The 21,999-nt window shown below is 37.3% G+C and overlaps 1 protein-coding gene across 2 annotated transcripts in view; it reads right to left on the reverse strand.

Annotated features, from left to right (window-relative positions):
• Window positions 1-21,999, reverse strand: part of Prrg1 (proline rich Gla (G-carboxyglutamic acid) 1) — a 98,629-nt gene that overhangs the window by 14,178 nt on the left and 62,452 nt on the right. For both annotated transcript variants that reach the window (XM_005414447.2, XM_013509903.1), the window contains exon 3: window positions 12,497-12,657. In XM_005414447.2, the coding sequence (XP_005414504.1) occupies window positions 12,497-12,657 (161 nt within the window). The remainder of the gene's footprint in view (window positions 1-12,496; window positions 12,658-21,999) is intronic.

Here is a 21,999-nt window from a genome sequence, read left to right on the forward strand (position 1 = left end):
GCATTTGTTATTATTTGACTGTCTAAGAGTACAAGTTACCATTTCTTAGAGAACAGGAAATCTCAGCTCACCTCTGTTTTCCTTTCAAGTAGTACCCGTTATAATCTAAGTTCTATTAGCTGTCCTTCTTTTAAACACATCTTAATTTTATATTTCACGTATGTCCACTACAAGTACTGTATACTGCTGATGAGTACTGAATTGGAAACCAAACTCCATAAGCACCAATTCAGGTCAGAACTAATGAGATTCACTGGTCTTTTGGTACTCACAATACTGATCTACAGAGAGAAAAATATCACCTTTCTGTCATCACCTTCTTTGTCTATCCCTGTGAGTGTTGTTCTAAAACATTTTAAAGCAATAAAAATAAAAGTAAATCTAGGGTCAAGTAGGAGCCAACATTTTTTCTATCATATTTTAGTTTGAATAAATATTATGTGATATATATCTCTACTAATAGCCTAGTAAGAACAGACATGAGAAACCTGAAGTTACCTTTTTCCATGAAGCTTCTCCAGCTTTTGTTATTACTTGATTTCTTCATGATAGCCATTCTTTCTGGAGTAAGATGGAATCTTAGCATTGTTTTAATTTGTATTTCTCTAATGCCGGAAATGTTGAGCATTTTTTGACATATTTATTGGCCATTTGTACATGGGAATATAAACTAGTACAATCATTATGGAAATTAGTTTGGAGATACCTCAAAAAACTAAAGAGAGTAATACCCCTCAACCCACCTATTTCCCTTCTAGGTATCTTCTTTTCATACTGCAGTGATACATGCATAGCCATGTTTAAAGCAGCACAACTAATAGCTAAATCGTCGAAGTGGCTTGCATGCCCAGTAACAGATGAATAGATAAATAAAATGTGGTATTTATACACAATGGAGTACTACTCTGCCATAACGAAGGATAATCCTTAGTCATTTGTAGGAAAATGGATGTATCCTGAGATCACAGTGTTAAGGAAAATGAATGAGACACAGAAATTTAAATATTACATGGTTTGTCTTATATGAAAAACCCAAAATATAAATAACAAACCAAATGAAAGATGGATAAAAGGAAATGGGGATAGATCTCCCGCAAAAGGGGAGGGGGTCAAGAGGTGGATGTGGAAGCGCAGGGGAAGGGTATGAAAAAATAATTAAGATGTGTCATATACATGTACCAGTTCTCCATGAAGCATGTAATTGGTATGTACTACAAACACGTACTAACAAAAAATAAAAACTAGAAAAGAAATCTGCAGGCAAATCATTGCACTGTTTAAAGCCCTGGCATGACCATCACAAATTAAATTAGGAGGGCATTGTGCTCAGTGAGGGTGGCAGGAGGAAAGGAAGGAGGAAGACACAGAATTAGGAGACAAGGGGCCTGGGACCTGTTTCTGGCTTCATCAGTGTCTTGTGATGGGAATACGTGCAAATCAAAAACTTCTCTAGGGATGTCATGTCCTCATCTGTGAAATGAAGATCTTGACCTGCTTGGTTGTTGTGAACTCTAGGAGTCCATAAGTTGATTGGAACTTATACTATGAATCTTTCTTCATTAATGCAACAGGAAGAAAAAGAAGACTTTAGCTTATTCATGATAGTGATTGGTGTCAAATACCAGCTTCAGCAATTGGATACTACCTTAACATTGAAGTAATGATAACATTATAAATTAGGGCACTAGTGGAACCTTCTAAAGCAAAATTCAAGAAAATTTAAACCAACTAGTTTCTGTTTGTTGAAATAAGGGAGAGATTTGTGATTTCGTCTTGACAGCTAACAAATTTTCCAAATTCCTTGCAACTGGTTTTATTGTAATTGGTTTTATTGTAATGGCTAGACTAAACCTTATTTCTACTGTTACTGAAATTCCAAACACGAGAGCCATGATCAGATGCCCGTACCTAGGGGGACTGTGGCCTAACACCGAGAAGAATCACTGACAACTTCATGTATTAAAGAAACCAGCAGACACTCATTGAAACTGAAATTGAGTTACAGTAGTGGAATTCATCTAGATGAGGATCTCGAAGGAACAGGCAGGGTGATATGTAGTTGTGGTACTTTCTCAAACATAGCATGAATTGAAAACTACACCATTTTACATATTAAAAAAGGGAACAAAAGCTGCTTTTTTTTTTTTTTTTTTAGTTTCATTTTTTTGGTTTTTTTTTTTTTTTTTTTTGGTTTTTCTCCGGCACCGGGAACCGAACTCACGACCTTGCACTTGCCAGGCAGGCGCTTTGCCGCTGAGCTAAATCCCCAGCCCCCAAAAGCTGCTTTAAATTAAACCACGATATGTCATTGTTTGTAAACTGCACATCAATTTTAGAGAAGTTAAAATATGAATAAATGTTTGGAAATCAATGAAATATTATTATATTTATTGGATTTTTTTCATCCACTGACCAGAATATAGTTTTGGGGAATTTATGTGTAGCCCCAGCTGATAGTCTACATTACAACCTATAAAGACAGAAATGGCCCCAAAATTGGCACTTTCTGCCTGTTATAATGTGATTTTCCATTTTAGCCACATTTACTCTTCCTTTTCCTTTGTTGGAGGAACAGATTTAGTATATTTGGCCCAAGAATATGATTTTTAGATAATGGGTACCACCATGTTCTTGGAATTCCTACCTAACCTCCACCTAGCATTGCTACAAAAGGCATGTAACATCATCTTTCAGATGAAATAGATCTCTGAAACATTTACCAAACAAAGTTGCTGCCTTAGGCATACCGCTGAGTTTTATTTTCATCAATTCCACTGACCAGTTACAGCTCATTACTGGATACATGAGCCATTTCCTAATTGTGACAATACTATCTATCAAGTAGCCAATCATCCCGAAGAAGCAGGACAGTAGATGAAAGTGTCACTAGAGTCACTACTACACAGACTAGGTAGGCTGCCACACTTCAATAGATTCAAAGGTACTGTCTGGACCAAGATTGATTACTAAAGGGAGTTCTAAGCAAGCCAGTTGCTGTTACCTGAAAGAATACTGATATCTCATTTCCTACATGGATGTCTCCTCAAGCCATGGCCTGGCTGATCTGCCCTACTCCTGTCCTACATGCCTGTATGAGGGCTGGAATGGATTTGAGGAATAAAACAAACTAGAGAAAAGGTTTAGCAATGGAGCAGAACTTTACATTCAATGAAAAGAAGGTGTAGGGATTTTCTATAGGTTACATGGGTATTGTGGAAAGCTTGAGCCATGTTGGTGTTACTCTGCCCCAGAAGTCTGCTTGCCAGGCAAAGAACCCACAACCACAAGGAAGTGAGGTATGGCAGGGCGGGAGCCATTTGAGGAAGTTGAGAAGCCAACATGGAGCCATAACTGCTCTTCCTGGGAGCTGTGTTATGCGTGGGTCTCTTCTCAAGAGCACTATGCACCTCCTACCCAACACACAACCAGGCCTACCAAAGAATGATAGAAAAGGAAAGGCTATAGCAATACCAGTGAAGTGAAAGAAATCTCTACCATCTCTCCTGTCCTCTGTCCCAGTCCTCAAAATATTACAGGGGAGAGAAGGGGGGGACATAAGAAATGAGAAAACAGATGGTGTCCCGTCTTCACCTCCAGAGCTTAAGGTCAAAGTCTAGCAGCCGATGAAGGAGTGGAGGATGAGGAGGTGATAATAAAGCACACTGAAAATTGAAGTTTTAAATGGAGAAGAGCAGTTTTTAAAATTTTTATTAGTATTTTAATTGTAAAAATTTAAGTTGTGCACTGTGGTAATTTGATATAGGTGCCAGAGTGTAACAATCAAATCAAGATAGTTAGCATTTTGATCCCCATAAACATTTAAAACACATTTGATTAACAGGTAATAGTTGTACATATTTATTAGGGATAGTGTGATATTTTAATGCATCTATGTACATAATATGTACTGATCAAATCAGGGTAATTAACATTCCCATCTCCTTATCATTACTTTGTTTGGAGGCTTCAGTTCCTCTCTTGTAGTTATTATTAAACAGATAATAAGGTATTTTTAACTGCAACAGCTCCATTGTTCTGTAAAACATTAGAACTTCGTATTTCTATCTAGGTGTGTTCTGGTAAATATCCAACCTCCCTCTAATTCCCTAACCTCACCCTTCCCAGCTTACAGTAATCACTATTACACATTCTGATCATCTTTTAAAAACACACACATATGAGAGAGAACATGCGGTAGTTGTCCTTTTGTGTACAACTCATTTCACTTAATATAAGTAATGCTCCAGCTTCCCCATCTCTGGGCATATATTTGAAGAAATGATCTTAGCACAACAAAAGACACTTGCGTGCCAATGTTTACTGCTGCACTACTAATAAGAACAAAGATATGAACTCCAACTAGATACCTATGAATGAATGAGTCCATAATGTGTAACATACATACAATCAAGTATTATCCAGCCATAAAAATATGATGCTTTTTCATGTGCAGAAAAATGAATGGAATTGGATAGGCACTCTATACCTGAAAAGGCCTAGAAAAGTATGTCATCTGCTTGTTTCTAATCAGAAGGAGTTTAGACTCCTTTTTTTTTTTTTTTTTTTTTGGTTTTTCTCCGGTATCGGGAACTGAACTCACGACCTTGCGCTTGCCAGGCAGGCGCTTTTGCCGCTGAGCTAAATCCCCAGCCCCAGAGTTTAGACTCTTAACTGAAGTGGCTACACAAGGCAGGGTCTTCTTTGACACCTGATTCATCATTGATCTAACCTTACACTATGGTGTAAGGGACAACGTTGCCATGAGAACCCCAGGCTTCTACCAGATCAATGAGAATAATTCCTTCTGACAAAATAATCGTAACAAGATGCACTGATGGGGTCTGGAATTCTCGAAGTGCCTGTGGGTTAGGCAGGGGTAAACAACAGCATATGTGAGGTTAACTGGGACATCATTATCTACACACCACCGCTTATGATATATAGAATTATATTAAGTCCATATTGTAGCTAATTCCACAATTGAAAACAAATGTACTTGTCTCATCCCACCAGTACCCAGTCTCTAAAGAAAGGTCTGAGAAAAGTTATCTGATGTCAGAAAGAATGACTATCATCAAGAAATCAAATATTAACATATACTGATGAGGCTAAGGGGACAAAGAAACCCATCCATAGTGTTGGTGGGAATTTAAACTAGTACAACCACTATGGAAATCAGTATGCGCATTTCTCAAAAAACTAAAACTAGAAATTCCATTTTACTCAGATATTAACCTTATAGGTATCTTCCTGAAAGATTAAATACATCTCATTGCAGTGATACATGCATAGCCATGTTTACAGCAGCACAATCCGTACTAGCTAAATTTTGGAAGTGGCCTATATGTCTAGCAACAGATGAATGATGCGGAAAATGTGGTTCTTATATACTATGGAGCGCTACTCTGCCACTAAGGAGGGTAACCTTGAGTCGTTTGTAGGAAAATGGATGCACCTTGAGACCATAATGTTAAGTGAAATAAATCAGACACAGAAGCTTAAATAGCACATTATTTCTCTTACAAGAGAGGTCCAAAAATATAAATAAAGAGCAAAATAAAAGACAGACAATAGGAAATAGGGAGAAAGACCTTTTGGGAAAGGCACCAAGAGATGGAGGAAAGGAAGAAGGAGAGGAGGGGGAGAGGGTGAAAAAATAATTGAGATGTGCTGTGCACATGGATCCCAACTCCCCACAGGGAATGTGACCATTATGTATCCCAAACATGTACTAAGAGTAACAAGTGATGAAAATAGCACCAAGTATATTATCAATAAAAACTATGCATGACCATAGAAGGGACAACGTGATGTCTGCCTGCAGATATCAGGCCTTCTTTATCTCTGTAATAGCTGAAATGCCAATTGACACATTAATATATTTAAGATCTATTTATTTTAAGAGGGCCCAGTAGATGTAGTGAGGAAGACTTTGGGAGCCCTAGGAAACCATCTTCCCGTGTCTGGAGAGAAATGTTATATTTGGCTCAGCCAGGTGTGCGTGGAACGGGTCTAGGGATGCTACGGAAAGGCCTAGGGCATGGTTGGAACAGGGCCCCATGATCCCTCAAGTGTGCCCCCTGTTTGTATCCACATTTGACTTCCACTTTCCTTCCTGAATTCCCTCATTCTGCATTGGCTTTTAGTCATCAAGGGTGGGGCCGAAGTTCTAAGTTTAGCTCAAGTGCCATCAGCAGAGGATGAGAGGCTGAGTGAAAGAGGAGTTTCCTGAACAATGTCAAAGAATTTGAGTTTCTGCAAATGAAATGAATAGTCTCCAGGAACCTAATGACCAATTCTTAAATACCTCAGACAGTGAATGTTCTTATAAATGCTATCCCCACCCACAAGTGCTTACATCGTACCTCCTGCCATGGACTCAATTCAAAGATTTCTCCTGTAGCTTTTGTAACATATCCTATTTTGAAGCAGCACTGCCTATCTCTCTTCCCTTCAAAAATTTCCACACAAAAACTTAAGTTGGAACATTTTTGAACGAAAAGTATATCATAAAAGCAGACTACTGAGCTTAGATCTCAAGTCCTTGAATATTTATAACTCAGTTTCTAAAATACAGAAAACCTTGGGGGTGGACTGAACTACAGAGTGTGCGGGGAATGGGATAAAGATTTAGGATGATACATCCAAACAAGACAGTCATTCACGCCCCAAAATTACACCCATGCGAGCTTGCTGAGTATCGTAACTGCCTGATTTTAGCTAAACAATTTGCTTTAGGGTATATTAAAGCATTTTCTCTGGTCCCATCAAGCCCTGTGAACTCTGGATTGTGCATTTTTTAAATGAACTTTCTTATTTTGGAATAATTTTAGATTTACAGAAAAGTTGCAGAGATAATACAGAACATCCTCCTATACTCCTGACCATTTACCCTAGGGCTAGCATACACATTATTATCATGGTGGGTAATAACTAATAATGGATTAGAATTAACGAGCCACTTCTAAACTTGGATTTCACTGGTGTTCCAACTGATATCCTTTTTGTTAGAAAATGTAACCTACATTTCAATTAATCATCAGGTTTCTTTGTCTCCTCTGGCCTGTAACAGTTTCCCAGTCATGTCTTTTATTTTTCATAACCTTGAAAGTATAGTTTTAGAGTTTTTAGTTAGTCATTGTCATGATTGGAATTTATTTTATTTTGTAGTACTGGAGAGTGAACCCAGGGCCTCCCACATGCTAGTCTAGTCCTCGCCCACTGAGCTATACCTTTAGCCTATTTTATTTTTGTTTTGAGACACTGTCTCACTAAGTTGCCCAGGCTGGCCTTGAACTTGTGACCCTCTTGCCTCAGTCTCTGGAGTAGCTGAGATTACAGACATGTGCCATCACACCAGCTTGGTTTGCATCTGGGATGCCTTCCAAAGACTCGTGTTTGTTAAGGTGTTAGTCCCCAGCCCATCACACTGTTGCGAGGGGGTGTCTCATGGAAACAATTATGTCGTTAGAGGCACGTCCTTGAAGGATATATCAGGACCCGGGCCTTTTCCTGTTTTCTGTGCTTCCCAGCCACCACGAAATGACCGGGCCTTCTGTCTCACAGGTCCTTTGCCATGAGGCTCTGCTTTGCCATAAGCCCAAAGTAACAGGGGCAAGTAAACACAGACTAAAATACCTGTGTTAAACAGTGAGCCAAAATAATTTTTCCCCTTTTAAATTGATTTTCTTGGGCATTTTGGCACAAACGTGGGATACTGATTAACAAAGTTATCCATTTTGTAGAATGCCTTTTAATTTCCATTTCTCTGTAACTTTCTCATGACTATAACTGGGGTTATGGGTTTAGGGGAACAATACCACAGAACTCAATCGCCTTCTAAGCATATCGTGTAGATGATTCATCATTTATAATGCTAAACTTGATCACCCAATCAAGGTAGTGTCTGTCAGGCTTCTCCCTTTCCCTACTCTGTTCTTTGTAAGCAGACCTTTAAATTGAAAGCTACATTCAAAGAAGGCAGAGAATTAAGTTCTACTTCCTGGAGGAGAGACTATTTATATACATAATTTGAGTTTTTTCTACTACTGAATCGTCTCTATTCACTTATGTACTCATTTTTTCAATTTTTTGTATTACTATGCACTTGTGTGTGTTCATACTTTAGATTCTAATCCATTATTTACCTTTTCACTTCAGTTGTTCAGATTTGGCCATGAACAGCTCCTTCAGGCTGGTGCCTGAGCCCCTTCGACATGCTTATATTCCTTGCTATTGTTTTACAACTTCCTTACTTGCTGGTAACACAGTACGCCCCCACCCCACAATCAGCCATTACCCCCCAAAAAACTCTGGTTTCTTTTATTGTAGAGCAGTACAAAAAAAAAAAACTAGGTCTGGGTGCCAGGTGGGACTATGCCGGCTTGAAAAACACCTACACTATTACTATGCACTCTGAAATTTAAAGACAACAATTTTGGGACTCAAGCAAAATAACCCCAAAATTATTTCTGAAGTTTCTGAAATAGTGATTTTAAAGATCTACTACTTTCTTCATGGTAGCTCAGTATTAAAAGCTCCAAAATTCAGAGAGCCTTCATGGTCCCACAGAGAAAAGAAAAAAAAATGTGAGAGTGATTAAATAATAATTTCTAATAAAGTGACTATAACACAGAACCTAAAGACTACAATAAAATATATTTATTGAAGGCTTTCTCTCTGCTAGGCACTATGTTAAAAGCATAGCCTTAAAATAATGCTGCATAATAAAAGATCAAAAGTTGAGGCCTATGAAGGTGAAATGTGGGAAAAGAGAAGGGAAAGAAGGAGAAATTTTGTATGCATGTATATACAGGATAGATAACATGGTTGTTCTTCTGTCTTCTATTTCTGTGCTGAAAGAAACTGTCAATGAGTCTTTGGTTGACCAGTATTGCATGTCTATATCTGTTTTCATGAGAAGCCACTTTGAAGATATCAATATGTAATACAACCACCATTGTTAATTCCCTACCACTTTGTTTATAACTCTGTATTGTATGTATTGTGCTTGTGATATGTTGTAAAATGTTGTATGTCTGTTAATGTTTCCCTCCTTTTATCTTTAAAATAAAAAAAAAAAAAAAGAAGGTGAAATGTGTGTTACAAAGCAAAGCAGTCAGCAGGTGGCAGAGGTGATACACCAAACCATGTCAATCTAATTCTGAAAAGAAGAGGATTCGGGCATGGTATTCAGAGAACCACTTTTGTCTCCTACAGATTTAGTGAGGTGTAAGTGATAAATAAATAATTTATATTTAAAATGTACAAAATGCTAATATGGGCCTTTGTGTGTCTGTCAGCTGTTTCTATCAGATCATAAATGCCACATGGGGAGAAGTGTCTTATACATTATGTCCTGTGTCTATTATATAGCAAGTATTCCTCAGATAACACCTGAATAAGTCTGCCCCAGGTTAAAATGAAGAATATTAAGCAGAGAAACACATTTTTCCTATTGTATCATTATATTTGTATTCCAAATTAGCTAAAGCATTACATATAAATATTCTCCTGAGAACAGGCTTCTAAATTTCCATAGGCCACATTTTAAAATGAAGAAAATATGTGAGAGTAAACCTGTTCTGAATGATAAAACTTAGTAAACAAAAAATTTAGTAAGTCTAAGAGTAAAAAGTAAAATTCAAATCTCAAACATTTTCTTCACTGCCGAGATTTCGATGAAACTGTGTTGCTCAATGCTAGATCCTTCTTGGCATGTAATGAACATTAATTTGAAATACTTATTCTAAAGCAAGGATCAGAGTGCCAATTTTATTACATTTAGATCAAAAGCTGTCAAACACACCTTAGTGTAAATGGTTCAGTTTTAATGGCATAAGCAAAGTTGGATGACAAACTTTTAAAGAAAGTAACAAATATAACACTGACATAATAAAATCCATTTTCAAGTCCATATCTATCAGCCAACTTGTGAGTAAGTTTTAAATCACTCTTCCTATGCATTAAATGTATTTTGCTATATGCCAACCCATTAGTTCACTCCTTCATCAAATATTTATGTAGCCCCTATTACGTGCCAGCATTGCTAGGGACCATAACTATAAACAAAGAGACAAAAATGCTGCTGCAATAGAGCTAACAGTCCTGGGCAGACAGCAATTAACAAATACAACAAATGGATGTCAAATGGTGATAAGTGCTGGGAAGAAAAATAATTCATGGAAAGGACTCAAGTTGGCAATTTCAGACAGGATACTTCCTCACTGAGAAAGTGGACTAGAACAAAGAACTGGGAGTTATCAGCGAGCTCAGACATTTTCATCGCGAAGAGGAAAGAGGAAGTACGGAAGCCATCAAGGCAGGGCATGTGCTGCTGTACGTGTGCGAGGAGGCACGAGAAAGCTCCTGAAAAGCGATAAGGGATTGAATGTCATAGGAGATGTGGGAAAGATATAACTGCATCCGGGCATGGTGGTGCATGCCTACAATCTCAGCTCTCAGGAGGCTGAGCGAGGCAGGAGGATGGTGAAGGCAACAAGTTGCAGGCTAGCCTGGACTAGAGAATGAGTCCAAGGCCAGTCTGAACTATATAATGAGATCCTACCTCAAAAAAAAATAATAATAAAAGAAGAAGAAGAAAACAACTGTAGAGAAGTGGAAATATGGGGTGGAGATGATTGCATGTTTTCTTGTAGGTACTTCTGAGCATTTTGGCTTTTGCTGAAGAAGGAAAGTGTTGTTTAGAAGAGATGTTTCCTGTGTTTTTTCTTTTTCTTTTGTTTTGTGGTACTAGGAATTAAATCCAGGGCCGTCATACTGAGCTACATTCTCAGACCATTTTATTTTTTTTTCCTTTTGAGACAATGTCTCACTTAATCACTAAGGTCCCTAGGCTGGGGTCAAACACACGCTCCTCCTGCCTCAGCTCTCCAGAGTGCTGGAATGACAAGTGTGCGTTACTACACCTGGATGTGAAGAGATTTTATAGTGTCATTATATCTGAGAATATAGTTATGGAAATTTTATACTCTCACATGCTCTGAGAATGAGTGATGGGAAGAGAAACCAAGAAATATGGATGAGAGGATAGGGATGACTTAGATGTAAAGTAGTAATAACAAAAAAGGCTGAAATGAGACTTCATAGAACCAACTCCTTGCAGGTGGGATGTGGGATATAAAAAAGAGGCAAGAATCACGAGTGGCAGTTAGGTTTAGAGGTCAGCAACCAGACGGACGGACAAAGTCACTACATACTGAGACCAGAAAGGCTATTTGGGAAGAGTAGGTTTTTTTAGGAAAGGCTACAAACTGAAAAAAAATTCCCAACAAATGTACCCCAAAATTATTATTTTTGGAGCTACATGAGTTAATACTAAAATTTATATGCAAAAATAGCTCACAAGCCACTGAAGAAAGATCGTATCTGAGAGAAGTCATTATAATTTACAGTAAAACTACTAAATATCCACTATAATTAAAACAGTGTAGTTCTAGCATTTCAGCAGAAACATGGCCCAGTTCATTAAACTAGAATGTCCAGAAACAGGCAAAGCACATAGAGAATTCAGACACCTAATGAAAGATAACTAAAATCACTAGGGGGAAGAGAGGTTTTCTATTAAATGATGTTTGGACAACTGGATAGTCGTGTGGAAAAATCAGACCCCTAACTTACAATACACACAACAATAACTCCCCATGAATCTGCAGAGCTGAGTAAGCACACAGCTTATCAATTTATAAACTGATTTCGCTTTTGTTGTGCACACCGGAATGTAGCAATCATGTTTCTTTGAGCGTCTTCCCTTCAGCTCCTTTGTGTTACCCATGCTGTATTCTGTACCTAATAAAAGACCAAAACCCCTTCCTTTAGAACTCTTCTGCATCTGTTGCTCTTGAAGGGTCGTCTGAAGCATACATTGGACATCATTTGCTTAGAATCTCGTGTTATTTCATGGTGCATAGGACTGGATCTTTATACAATGGATACTTCTGGATGCAATTTCCAAGTATGGGGCAAATTTATGGAATTTAAATGCCTGCTTTATGTTTTCCCATCTCTGCTCTTTTGCTGTAACCTAGAGGACAGAGGTAAAGAGGAGTAACTGCATGGAGTAGGGAGGTAGGACTAGATGTGTTTGTTCTTTTATGGAAGAAATAAAACGTGTAAGAACATTGCCCATTTCCATTAGCCTCCTTCGCTCTTCTTCTCCGACTGGCCATTGTAAAGTCAGGACACTACTCACTTTCCACATCACAGCCTCATGTGAACTAAATGTTTCTCCTTGCAAGGTGGTAAATCTTGGCTCAGCAGAATCTACGGAAACACGGCTCTCAAAGACATATCAGCCCTCAAAGAGTGAACCAGCTCTCCCATGCAGAGATACTAGTTAGATGCTGCTTTCAGAATTCTTCACAAAAGTAACTTTTAACTGACAGCAATGCACACACTTTGGGGATGCAGATTTCAAATATACAAGAAAAAAGGTAGGCAGATGTGTGAGAATTTTTTAAACTACCAGTATACTCACAGTTTTTTCATTGTTTTCAAAAGCTTCTCTGGCTTCTTCGAATGTGCACACTTCTTCTTTGCATTCACGTTCAATATTGCCCTGTCTGATTTCTTCAAGAAGCGTATTAGCTCTTGGATAGCGTTTTAATACTGAATTGGCCTTTTCTCCTGTGAGGAAAACTAAAAAGAGATATAATAATAAGCACAAAATTGTAATAAAAATCTCATACGGAAGGTTCATATACAAGATGAAAACTGCCAGCTGCTCTTTAGAAAACATAGGCAACATCCTAAAGCTCTTTCTGGGTGTCAGCAGCCAAGAAACGCTTAGCTCCAAATGACTTTCTGTCTCCTCCCTCATCTTCTGAGAATGTCCTTTCAGTTGCAGTTGCCTTGGGCAGGGACACTGACATAATTTACCATGTTATATTCAGACTTTAGCACATTCCTGCCAACTATGAGTGTTTAAATATAGTAAATATGATAGCACTACTTATATTCACTACTGTAAGTGGATATCCCAAGGCATTCTGCCATTGGATAGCAGCAACCAAATCAAAACCCAGTCTCTCAACTGTGAGTCTTTGTCCTTCTAGGTAAAAATGAGTAAAACTCCAGTTGACTCAGTAATAGAAACCCAGAGAATTCTAACTTATAAAAATAATGACAAAATAATATCAGACAGTTAAGATAAATTTGGCCACAGTTCATCTCAATGAAATGTTAATAGCAATTTTGTTTTCTATGCAGTTATAGTAAATATAGTATAGAGACACTTTAATATAACCCAACTCATTTAATTACCTTAAGAAAAATTCTTTTACATGGTTTATAGAGGTATACCATATAAACATTTAAGACGCATTGATGAAACCCCAGAAAGTAAATTAGGAAATAGATACAGGTACTGATAGAGATTATTATTATTATTATATATAAATATATTTTAAGTTCTACTGCAGTTATGTTTTTCTAACAGTGTCTTGCTTGTTTTGAGACATAAATATAAAGCCATCAGAATTTAATCTCTGCTAATGTAAAAATATTTCCTAATGTTATAGATTTCTAACATGGGAGAAGGGAAAATACAGATCTTTTAAGATAGTAAAATAAGCAGCCTCACTTTTCAAATAACATTCAGAAGTAAATGGAAAATAATTAAGTATTTAAAAACAGCAATTACAAGTCTTGAGATCCATAAGCAGGTGCACTCTGCTCGGCCTTGGAGGCTGGGTGGCCCTAACATGGCCTCTGTTTCTTTGTAACCTGGAAGGGCTAGGAGGTCCCTAGGGAGGAGGCTGGATAGGCCAGAAGCCAGAAAATGACCTTGTAACTGAAAATTGGTGCTTCAGAAAATTGGTGCTTCAGAATACGTGGCTCAGACAGAAGAAACACTTCCAAAAGTACCTATCTACAAATGCTGTGTTTTATTTTCTCAAGCATAAAGATACTTGCATAGTAGAATCTAGGAACAAGGCACACTCATGCTCCCATAACTTTTTCCATGGAACTTCTCTTCCATCTATAATTCCAAACTTCTCTACATGTCTCCAGAATACATCTGTGACTTGCACACGGTCAGCCTAGGGAACCATTTTGGAAGCTCCTCTACCCTTTGCCTTAGAAGAGCAAGCAGGAGATGGACGAGGTACATTCAGGGCCTGTAAGGCATTCTGCAGAAGTCCCTCTGCCTACTTTCAGAAAATCTCTAGATTTTCTATAATCCCAAGACATAACTGACACCAAAGTACATAGAGGAATCAGACACACACTCTAATAGTTTGGGCCCAGGAGAAAAGTGACTGTAACACAGTAAAACTAAAATCACAAATATCAGGAGAACACCTCGGTCCCTGGCTCACAGGGCATACAATTCTGGGCTGGAATAATAGAGGCGGCTGAATGAACAGTGTAAAATGGTGGTGTTTTGAATATCGCAGCAGGCAGGGAGTTCAGCTACATGGATTTTGTGGTGGCGGGGGTCTGAGTCTGAGGACATCCCTTCTGCAGAAGCCATCAGAAGGCTGAGCACCTGCCATCCCTAATACAAGCACAGACCTTACATACTCATCTTTTCCGATCTTGCCAGAGGTATTCAGGGTTACTGCAGCCAACATGCAGTTACCAGCCAGCCAGGCCTCATAGCATATCTGGAGAACAGAAATTTACAAAGCTTTGACTTACACTCCAGAGCTACTCATAGACTACGTAAAGGACAGATTTAGTAGGCAGTTTGGATTTTCTGATTGCCTCACTCCTAGGTATGGAAGACATTAAGTCAGCAGGTGTGAGCTGGTCCTGCCACAAGCAAATCTACTCAACTCAACCACAACGACAGAAGGGTAGAACTCATCCTCATGCCTTTCCTAAGGGAGGCTCTCCTAGTTGGACAGAGGCAGAGAAAAATTCTAGAATTTAAAAAGAACAAAAGATTTTCACATATACCTCCCTTTTATCAAACAAAATCCAAAATTGGAACTTTTGGGTGTGTGTGTCTCATTTTGTATGTGCCTGAGAGCATATGGCTTTATACAAGTGTTTATGAGTGCTAGTTACAGATTGTCTTTCTGTAGTGGCTACATGATCCTCCTGCACTAAGTGTTGTTTCATAGGGTTTGCTAAATTTGCAGTGTTGTTCCTTCATTAATTGGATTCATTTTTCATATGTCTTCTCTCACTTTCCATTTATATTCTTTTCTCATTTCTTCTTTCTTTCTTTAAACTATCATACCTTTTCAAATATCCCTTTCTCCCCTTCTTTTTGTGCATGTAAATATTACCATTAAAATCTTTTTTCTTTCTTTCTCTTTTTACTGTGTGTAAGAGCGTATGTACGTGTGTAACTGTGTATTGAGTTATACTTACTCCTCTTTATTCTGTAGTATCTGTCCTTGTTTTACAATTTATGCTGGTCCCCACCAAGCATTTTTTCCTTAGGGTTCCTGCTAATTTATCAATTGGATTCAATCTCCCTATATCTTCTCTCAGTTTCAATTTATAATCCTTCCCTACTCTTCTTTTTTCCCCTGCCTTCACATAACCTCTCAAAACTCTCCTTCTTCCCCATTTTTGCTGGTATATAAATATTATTATAAAGAATATCTTATTTAGTTAGCTTATGAGAAAAGCACATAGCTAGGAGAAGGGCCTGAGATAGAGGTTGGGTGACAAGCCATACTGATAAGAATTAAAATAAAAATAGAAAGCAAACTAAGACTTTGGACCAAGGATAAACATCCTCAGGCAACACGGAATGCAGCCTGCTCCCTGCTAAAAAGAATTACAGCCATGCCCTACTAAGCTCCTGAGTTTTAAGGAATGTAAAAATGCAAAATAAACAGCTTTTTCTCTAAACTTCCAGTTTCCTTTAAACCCTACATGTTAATAAACTGGGTCAAAGAGCTTGTATCTTAATTGGTCATTGTCAATGCACAGAGCCATCTATAACAGGTGGTCACTAAACAATTGGATGATTCCTGTGTTCTGCTGATCTATAGGTAGCTTGGCATTAAGGGGCTATGTTGCCAACCCACTCAAAACCCTTCCTGAAAATGCTGGAGCTATTCTTATTTCCAATGAAATTCTCCTATCCTCCTCATTTTACTCATGATTTCATTCTTCAATGTTATGAGACCATGACCTCAGCACAAACAGTAGTAGTATAACTAAAAAGTGTTCTTTTTTCTTAATATTTTCTTTACTTTTTTCCCTAGCCTAACCTACATTGTTACTATTCGTTTATCTTCCAGTGCTAATGCAGTAGTAGAAAACTTAAAGCAAGTGTTAAATTATATGTTGATATACAACTGGTTTTAAGGGCTTTGATATTACTGGTAGTTCTTTCAATGCTATGCTATGGTGTTAAAATAGTACTTTAAATAGGCTGAGTCATACCCAGAGTCAAGGGCATATCACAGGAAGCCATTTACTAAAAAGATCTCCACACAACACTGCTAGAAATTTCCATCTAAATTGTGCTCTTCAACACAAAAGTATAATAATCATGAACATACAAGACAAGAAGATACCACCCCAAAAGCTGATCCAACAGAAACTGAAGTGGAAGAAATTCTGGAAAGGAATTTTTGAAAATTGATAGTTAAAATGATCAGTGAGATCAAAGAAGAGACATGTAAACAGATGAATGAATCAATTACTAAAATGCTTGATGAGCTCAAAGAAGAAACAAATAAGCAGGTGGATGAATGAAAGAATAAAATGCAGAATATGAAAGTCTACTTCTATAAGGAGAGAGGTTCTGAAAAAGAATCAAGCAGAAATCCTGGAAGTGAAAACTTCAATAAGTCACATAAAAATTGAACTTTAAAGTCTCTTAAGTAATGTATCCGAATTCATTCTACGAGCCAGCACCATCTGGATACCAAAACCAAGTGTCTTAGTTACATTTTTCTCATTGCTGAGACAAAATAGGCAGCACCCAAGATGAAATGAGGAAAGGTTTATTTAGCTCACTGTTTGTAGATGTTTCAGTCCATAATCGGTTGGCTCTCACGCACAGTGTCACACGGCAGAGGGCAACACTTCATAGTGGTGAAAGAGAGCAAAAGCAGTGAGAGCAAAAGGGTAAAGAAGCCTTTTTCTCCCCTTTTATCCAGACTGCTGGGATTAGTGCAGTGCTAATGCAACCAGTGGACTGATCCAACAATCACCCATCCTCAATCCCAGCATCCATAAACTCAGCATTAAATCATGAGTCAATCACAAACTCTAGATTCAGCTACCTCTGAAAATATCTCCATTTAAAGGTGCATGAAGCTTTGGCGGGTATCTAGACACAAACCATAATACCAGGTAAGGAGTCAACCAAAAATAAAAACTACAAACAAATATCCTTGATGGACGGACATAGATGCTAAAATCCTCAGTAAGACCCTTGAACAAATAATTCAACAACAGCATGACCAGGTTGGTTTCATCTTGGCGATGCAAGGGTGCTTTGGCATACATAAATCAATAAATGTAATACACCACATAAATATAATCAAGAATGAAAAATCATATGATCTCAACAGATGTAGAAAAATCCTTTGAAAAAGTCTAACATCCTCTCATGATAAATCTCTGATGAAAATAGGTATAGAAAGATCTTACCACAAACTGATAAAAGCCACGTATGACAAAACCATAGCTAACATCATATTAAATGGGGAAAAACTGCCAGAATTTCCTCTAAAATCAGGAACATGACAGGGATATTCACTCATGACTCCTATTCAATATAATACTTGAAACTTTAGCCAGAGTAATCACACAAGAGAAAGAAATAAAAGGGATATGAATAGCAAAGGAAGAAGGCAAATTATCTCAATTTATAAATGATATGATTCTTCAGAGAAAAGACCTAAAATAGTCCACCAGAAAACTTTTATATCCAATTAACAAGTTCATGAAAGTCGCAGGATACAAAACCAACACACAAATATCAGTAGCACCCCTGTACACTCATAATGAGTCAAGACAGAAAGAAATCAGGAAAGCAATTCCATTCACATAAACTTCAAAAAATTTCAAAACCTAAGAATCAACATAACCATAAGGATGAAAGAAAATCACAGAATACTGAAGAAAGAAACTGAAGAAGTCATGAGCAAATGAAAAGAACTCCCAAACCACTTCCTAGACATTGTTCATACTTATATCTGTTAAAATGACATATAATTCTCCTCAAAGTAATGCATAAAGACAGTAACTGGTTTTGTCTGGGGATTCTCTTTTCCAAGACAAACAGGTCTTGTTCCTTCATTTGTTTGATATGTGCAGTGGATATGATTCTCTGTGCCATCTTTCTCTTGTAAAATATAACATCTTATGCTGATTGCAATACTCTCTGTGGTCTGATGTGTAAAGTTGATCAGTACTCTCAGCTTCCTTATTTTGAAACCCATTACATATGTTAATGCAGTCTAAGATATCCCTGGATTTTAGGTAAGTTTTCCTGAGGCTAAACCAAATGTATAAAATAATGTATTTTGAACTTTTAAGAGGAAGAAATGGAAAGTATTATTAAGAGAAAATTATATGCTAACTAAATAGGAAAGTCAAGGAAAGCAGTTAATTTCTATAATGAGCAGGCTAATTTGTAAGGCTAAGTAACTGAAAGGTAATGTAGTAGGAACATCTTCTAATCCCAACCTAATCAAATTACGAAGTGCATTCCGTAAACATCTATGTATTTCTTGTACCAAGAGGCAAGGAAATGTAATACTAAGAACTCTAGATGGACTAAGCTGGCAAGTGGATTTTACCTCACTTGCCAAATCTAGTCAGTTAGAAGATACTCCTTGGAGTAAACATCTAACCTATAGGAAAGATGTTATGATAGATTGGTTAGCTCTGCCACATATTAGGGAACAGGATGTAGTGACAACACCTGCCAGTGGTTTTCAAAGTAAATTGGAAATCTAATGAGCCCTGTGAGATGATACCAGAATTAGAAATTTTTTTCAGTGTGGAAACAAAATAAGAGAGAATGTGGCAGCTTTGACTTATAGGATGAGATCACATCATGTCCTTTCAAAACACTAGACAATTTTTATGCTACAAGGGCATACATTAGGATTTCAAAACTCTAAAGTCTCAGATATACCTCAGTGGTAGTGTTTGGCATATACGAGGCCTTCAGTTCAATCCTGAGAACTAAAAAAAATGAATTTAAGCAATGATGTTTGAAACTTAGGCTGACAACTTCACTATGCCTCCTTTTCCTTAATTGTATGAGTTACCATAGCTGATAGGAATTATGCGCATGTCTGTCTTTGTCACAAATTGCCTGACATGACAAATACACAGAATGTAAATGTGCTTTAGTAACAAAACACTGAGATGTTATTTAAAACATGTAGTTTTCCCCTAAAGAGAAACAAAGAAAAAACTAAACCTTTTTTCTTCACATTCAACTAGAAAGTATTCTTACTAAGGAAAATATTTCAAATCTAAGACTGATACACACATCCACCCTCGAAACATGTGCATTTATTTAAGAAGTGTAACTACTTCTTCATTACTTCAAAATAAATAAACTTGCATGCCTTTAATCAAAAGAAAAAATAGCAATAAGTTAAAAAAAAGGCTTTTCCAGTAACTTTCTAAATTACTGATTTAAACCAAAATATTTAATTGTGTAATAAATGTATTCTGTTCAATGTGTTGCAGGTTACTAGAACTGACATTTTAAGGCAAACAAACTTCAATCAAGTGTAACCATCCCTATAAGTTTGCTAAAAAAACAGAAGATAAGGCCTTAAAATTAATAGCATTCTTGGAAAAATCTCTACTCCAATTATTTTAGCATGTGCACTGCCGAAGCAAGCATGCTATTCCAATTATCTAATTGGTTCTCTCATCTTGAATCTGATAGCCTTGAAGAAGCTACAATTTTTCATTTGCATTTTTATTTAAGTGAACAAATGCTTTTTCTAAGGCATATTTACTGAACACAGACTGTGTACAATGAGAAGTGACAAGTCACTAAGATGAGTAGCATATGACCTCCACCCTTAAGATTCTTCCATGCATGAGGTAACAAAGATAAAAGAGATAACACAAAGAGTTCTGCTGTAAGACGGAATATGAAAAATGTTCTCCAAGATTAAGAGGCAGATGTATTTTTATGCAGTGCGTATGTCTCTTGTCTTGAGGGAGGGAAGGTTTGTGAAGTACATTTGAGGTCACTTTTTAAGTAGTGGCAGGATTGGGGCATGTAAAGATTGTGAGCAAAGATAACCGAGGGAAACAAAACTCAAGAGCAAGTGCTTGTAATTGAGCAAGCAAGGGTCATAAGTGAGGCACGGTGAGCACAGTGAGCCAGTCAGTAAGGCTAGGGTAGATGATTCAAAATAGCAGGGAAATGAGGTGGAAAAAGCGGCCAATTCGCATGTCACAGAAGCACCTAACTTATGCTAAAATGTTTGAATTATTTCATAGCCATTAGAGGATTTAGATCAATATTTCTGGGCAAATAACCAAGAAAGTGTATATACCTCCCCCCACACACACACACACATTTGGGAGTAGGACAAGAGAAAACAGAGAAAAAAAAACAGGAAAAAGGCCCTTAAAATATACCAGGTTAAGAAACAATGAGATCATGCATTAGAGTGGTGGCAATAGGAACAAAAAGGAAAGGACATGGAAATACATGAATATTACATGATTTTTTTGGCCACTTTGCCTACCATGCATATTATTTCTTAATCAAACTAAATTTCCTCATTCTAAAAATTGCCTCTTTTCAGTGTAACATCTCTAATTTCAATGTAACATCTTCTGAAACTTTCCCCTCACTTGATTCTCTACTTCATTATATTTACATGCTATGGACTAAGTATTTATGTATACTTTGACTATAACAACAAAATTATAAAATAATCTTCGATGTGACTTACTTGCTCCCATACTAGTGTATAAACATCTATCAATATTTTGCTCCAATCTTTATCTTTCATTACATTTAGTAAACAGCTTGGTTCAGAACAGGATTCAATAAGTGTGAAATAAATGAAAAGGCAAAAGAGGAGAGATTTTGAGATCGAATGAAAAGAACGTTTGTAGGTCATTGACCATCTGTCTCATTATGAAGCACTGCTGCAAATTTAATACATGGTTATGAAATGTGTTTGTATATTGCATAAAATATATTTGTGCCAAATTTTATTAGGAGATAGCATTTTTTTTTAGCCAAAGAAGCTACATTTTGAAGTTTATAGAATACTTCTATTTGTACTTCTCTTGGAACACCCTTTTTTGTTGTTGTTGTTCTGTAAGATTGATTTGATTTCCTTCACTGGTTATATAAATGGAGAGTAGCTGGACACCAAATGTTCTGGGAAGAGGGCATGGGTAAATTCTTTGTGCCTTGGCGAAGAACTAGCACCTTGGTTCACAAAATATACATCAAAGAGCCCTTGGGTACTGTGGCAAAACCACAGAGGATGTGTAGGATATTTTACATTTTTGAAGGGAATGCAGTGGTATTTGACATGTTAGATACCAGACTTCAGTTTTATTCACAAGATAGTTCCATATTCCTTTTCTTTGCAAAGTTGGGTTTTTAGCTGTAATTTTTTTTAAAGTGCTATGTAAAAAATGAGTGTGGAACAGGAGATGAGAGTGGCAATATCCAATCAGATTCTAAGATTTCAGCTGTGCGGGGCCTAACAAGCACATACCTACTAATAGAACACTGAATATATTTAAGATTGGGATAAAATATTGTCTGCGATGGTTTATACCTAGATGTTTCCTCAAGTCTCATGTGCGTGTAGGTGGAGGAGACTGGATCATGGTGGTGTGATAATCACCAATGGGTATGAGATTATAATTGAATGTGGTGTTAGGTGGTGAAGTCTGGGAGATAGCTGTTCACTGGCATGGTCTGGAAGGGTATTATCTCCCTTCCTTTTTCCTTGATCTCTATGCTTCCTGCCACCATGCCATGAGCTCTTTCCCCTCTTCCATGCTCCTCTGCCTTACAGTCTGTCAACTACGGACTGCAACCACTAC

The sequence above is a fragment of the Chinchilla lanigera genome, unplaced genomic scaffold (assembly GCF_000276665.1).
Source record: "Chinchilla lanigera isolate Chin_1 unplaced genomic scaffold, ChiLan1.0 scaffold00186, whole genome shotgun sequence".
In the NCBI taxonomy this organism is placed as follows: Eukaryota; Metazoa; Chordata; class Mammalia; order Rodentia; family Chinchillidae; genus Chinchilla; species Chinchilla lanigera.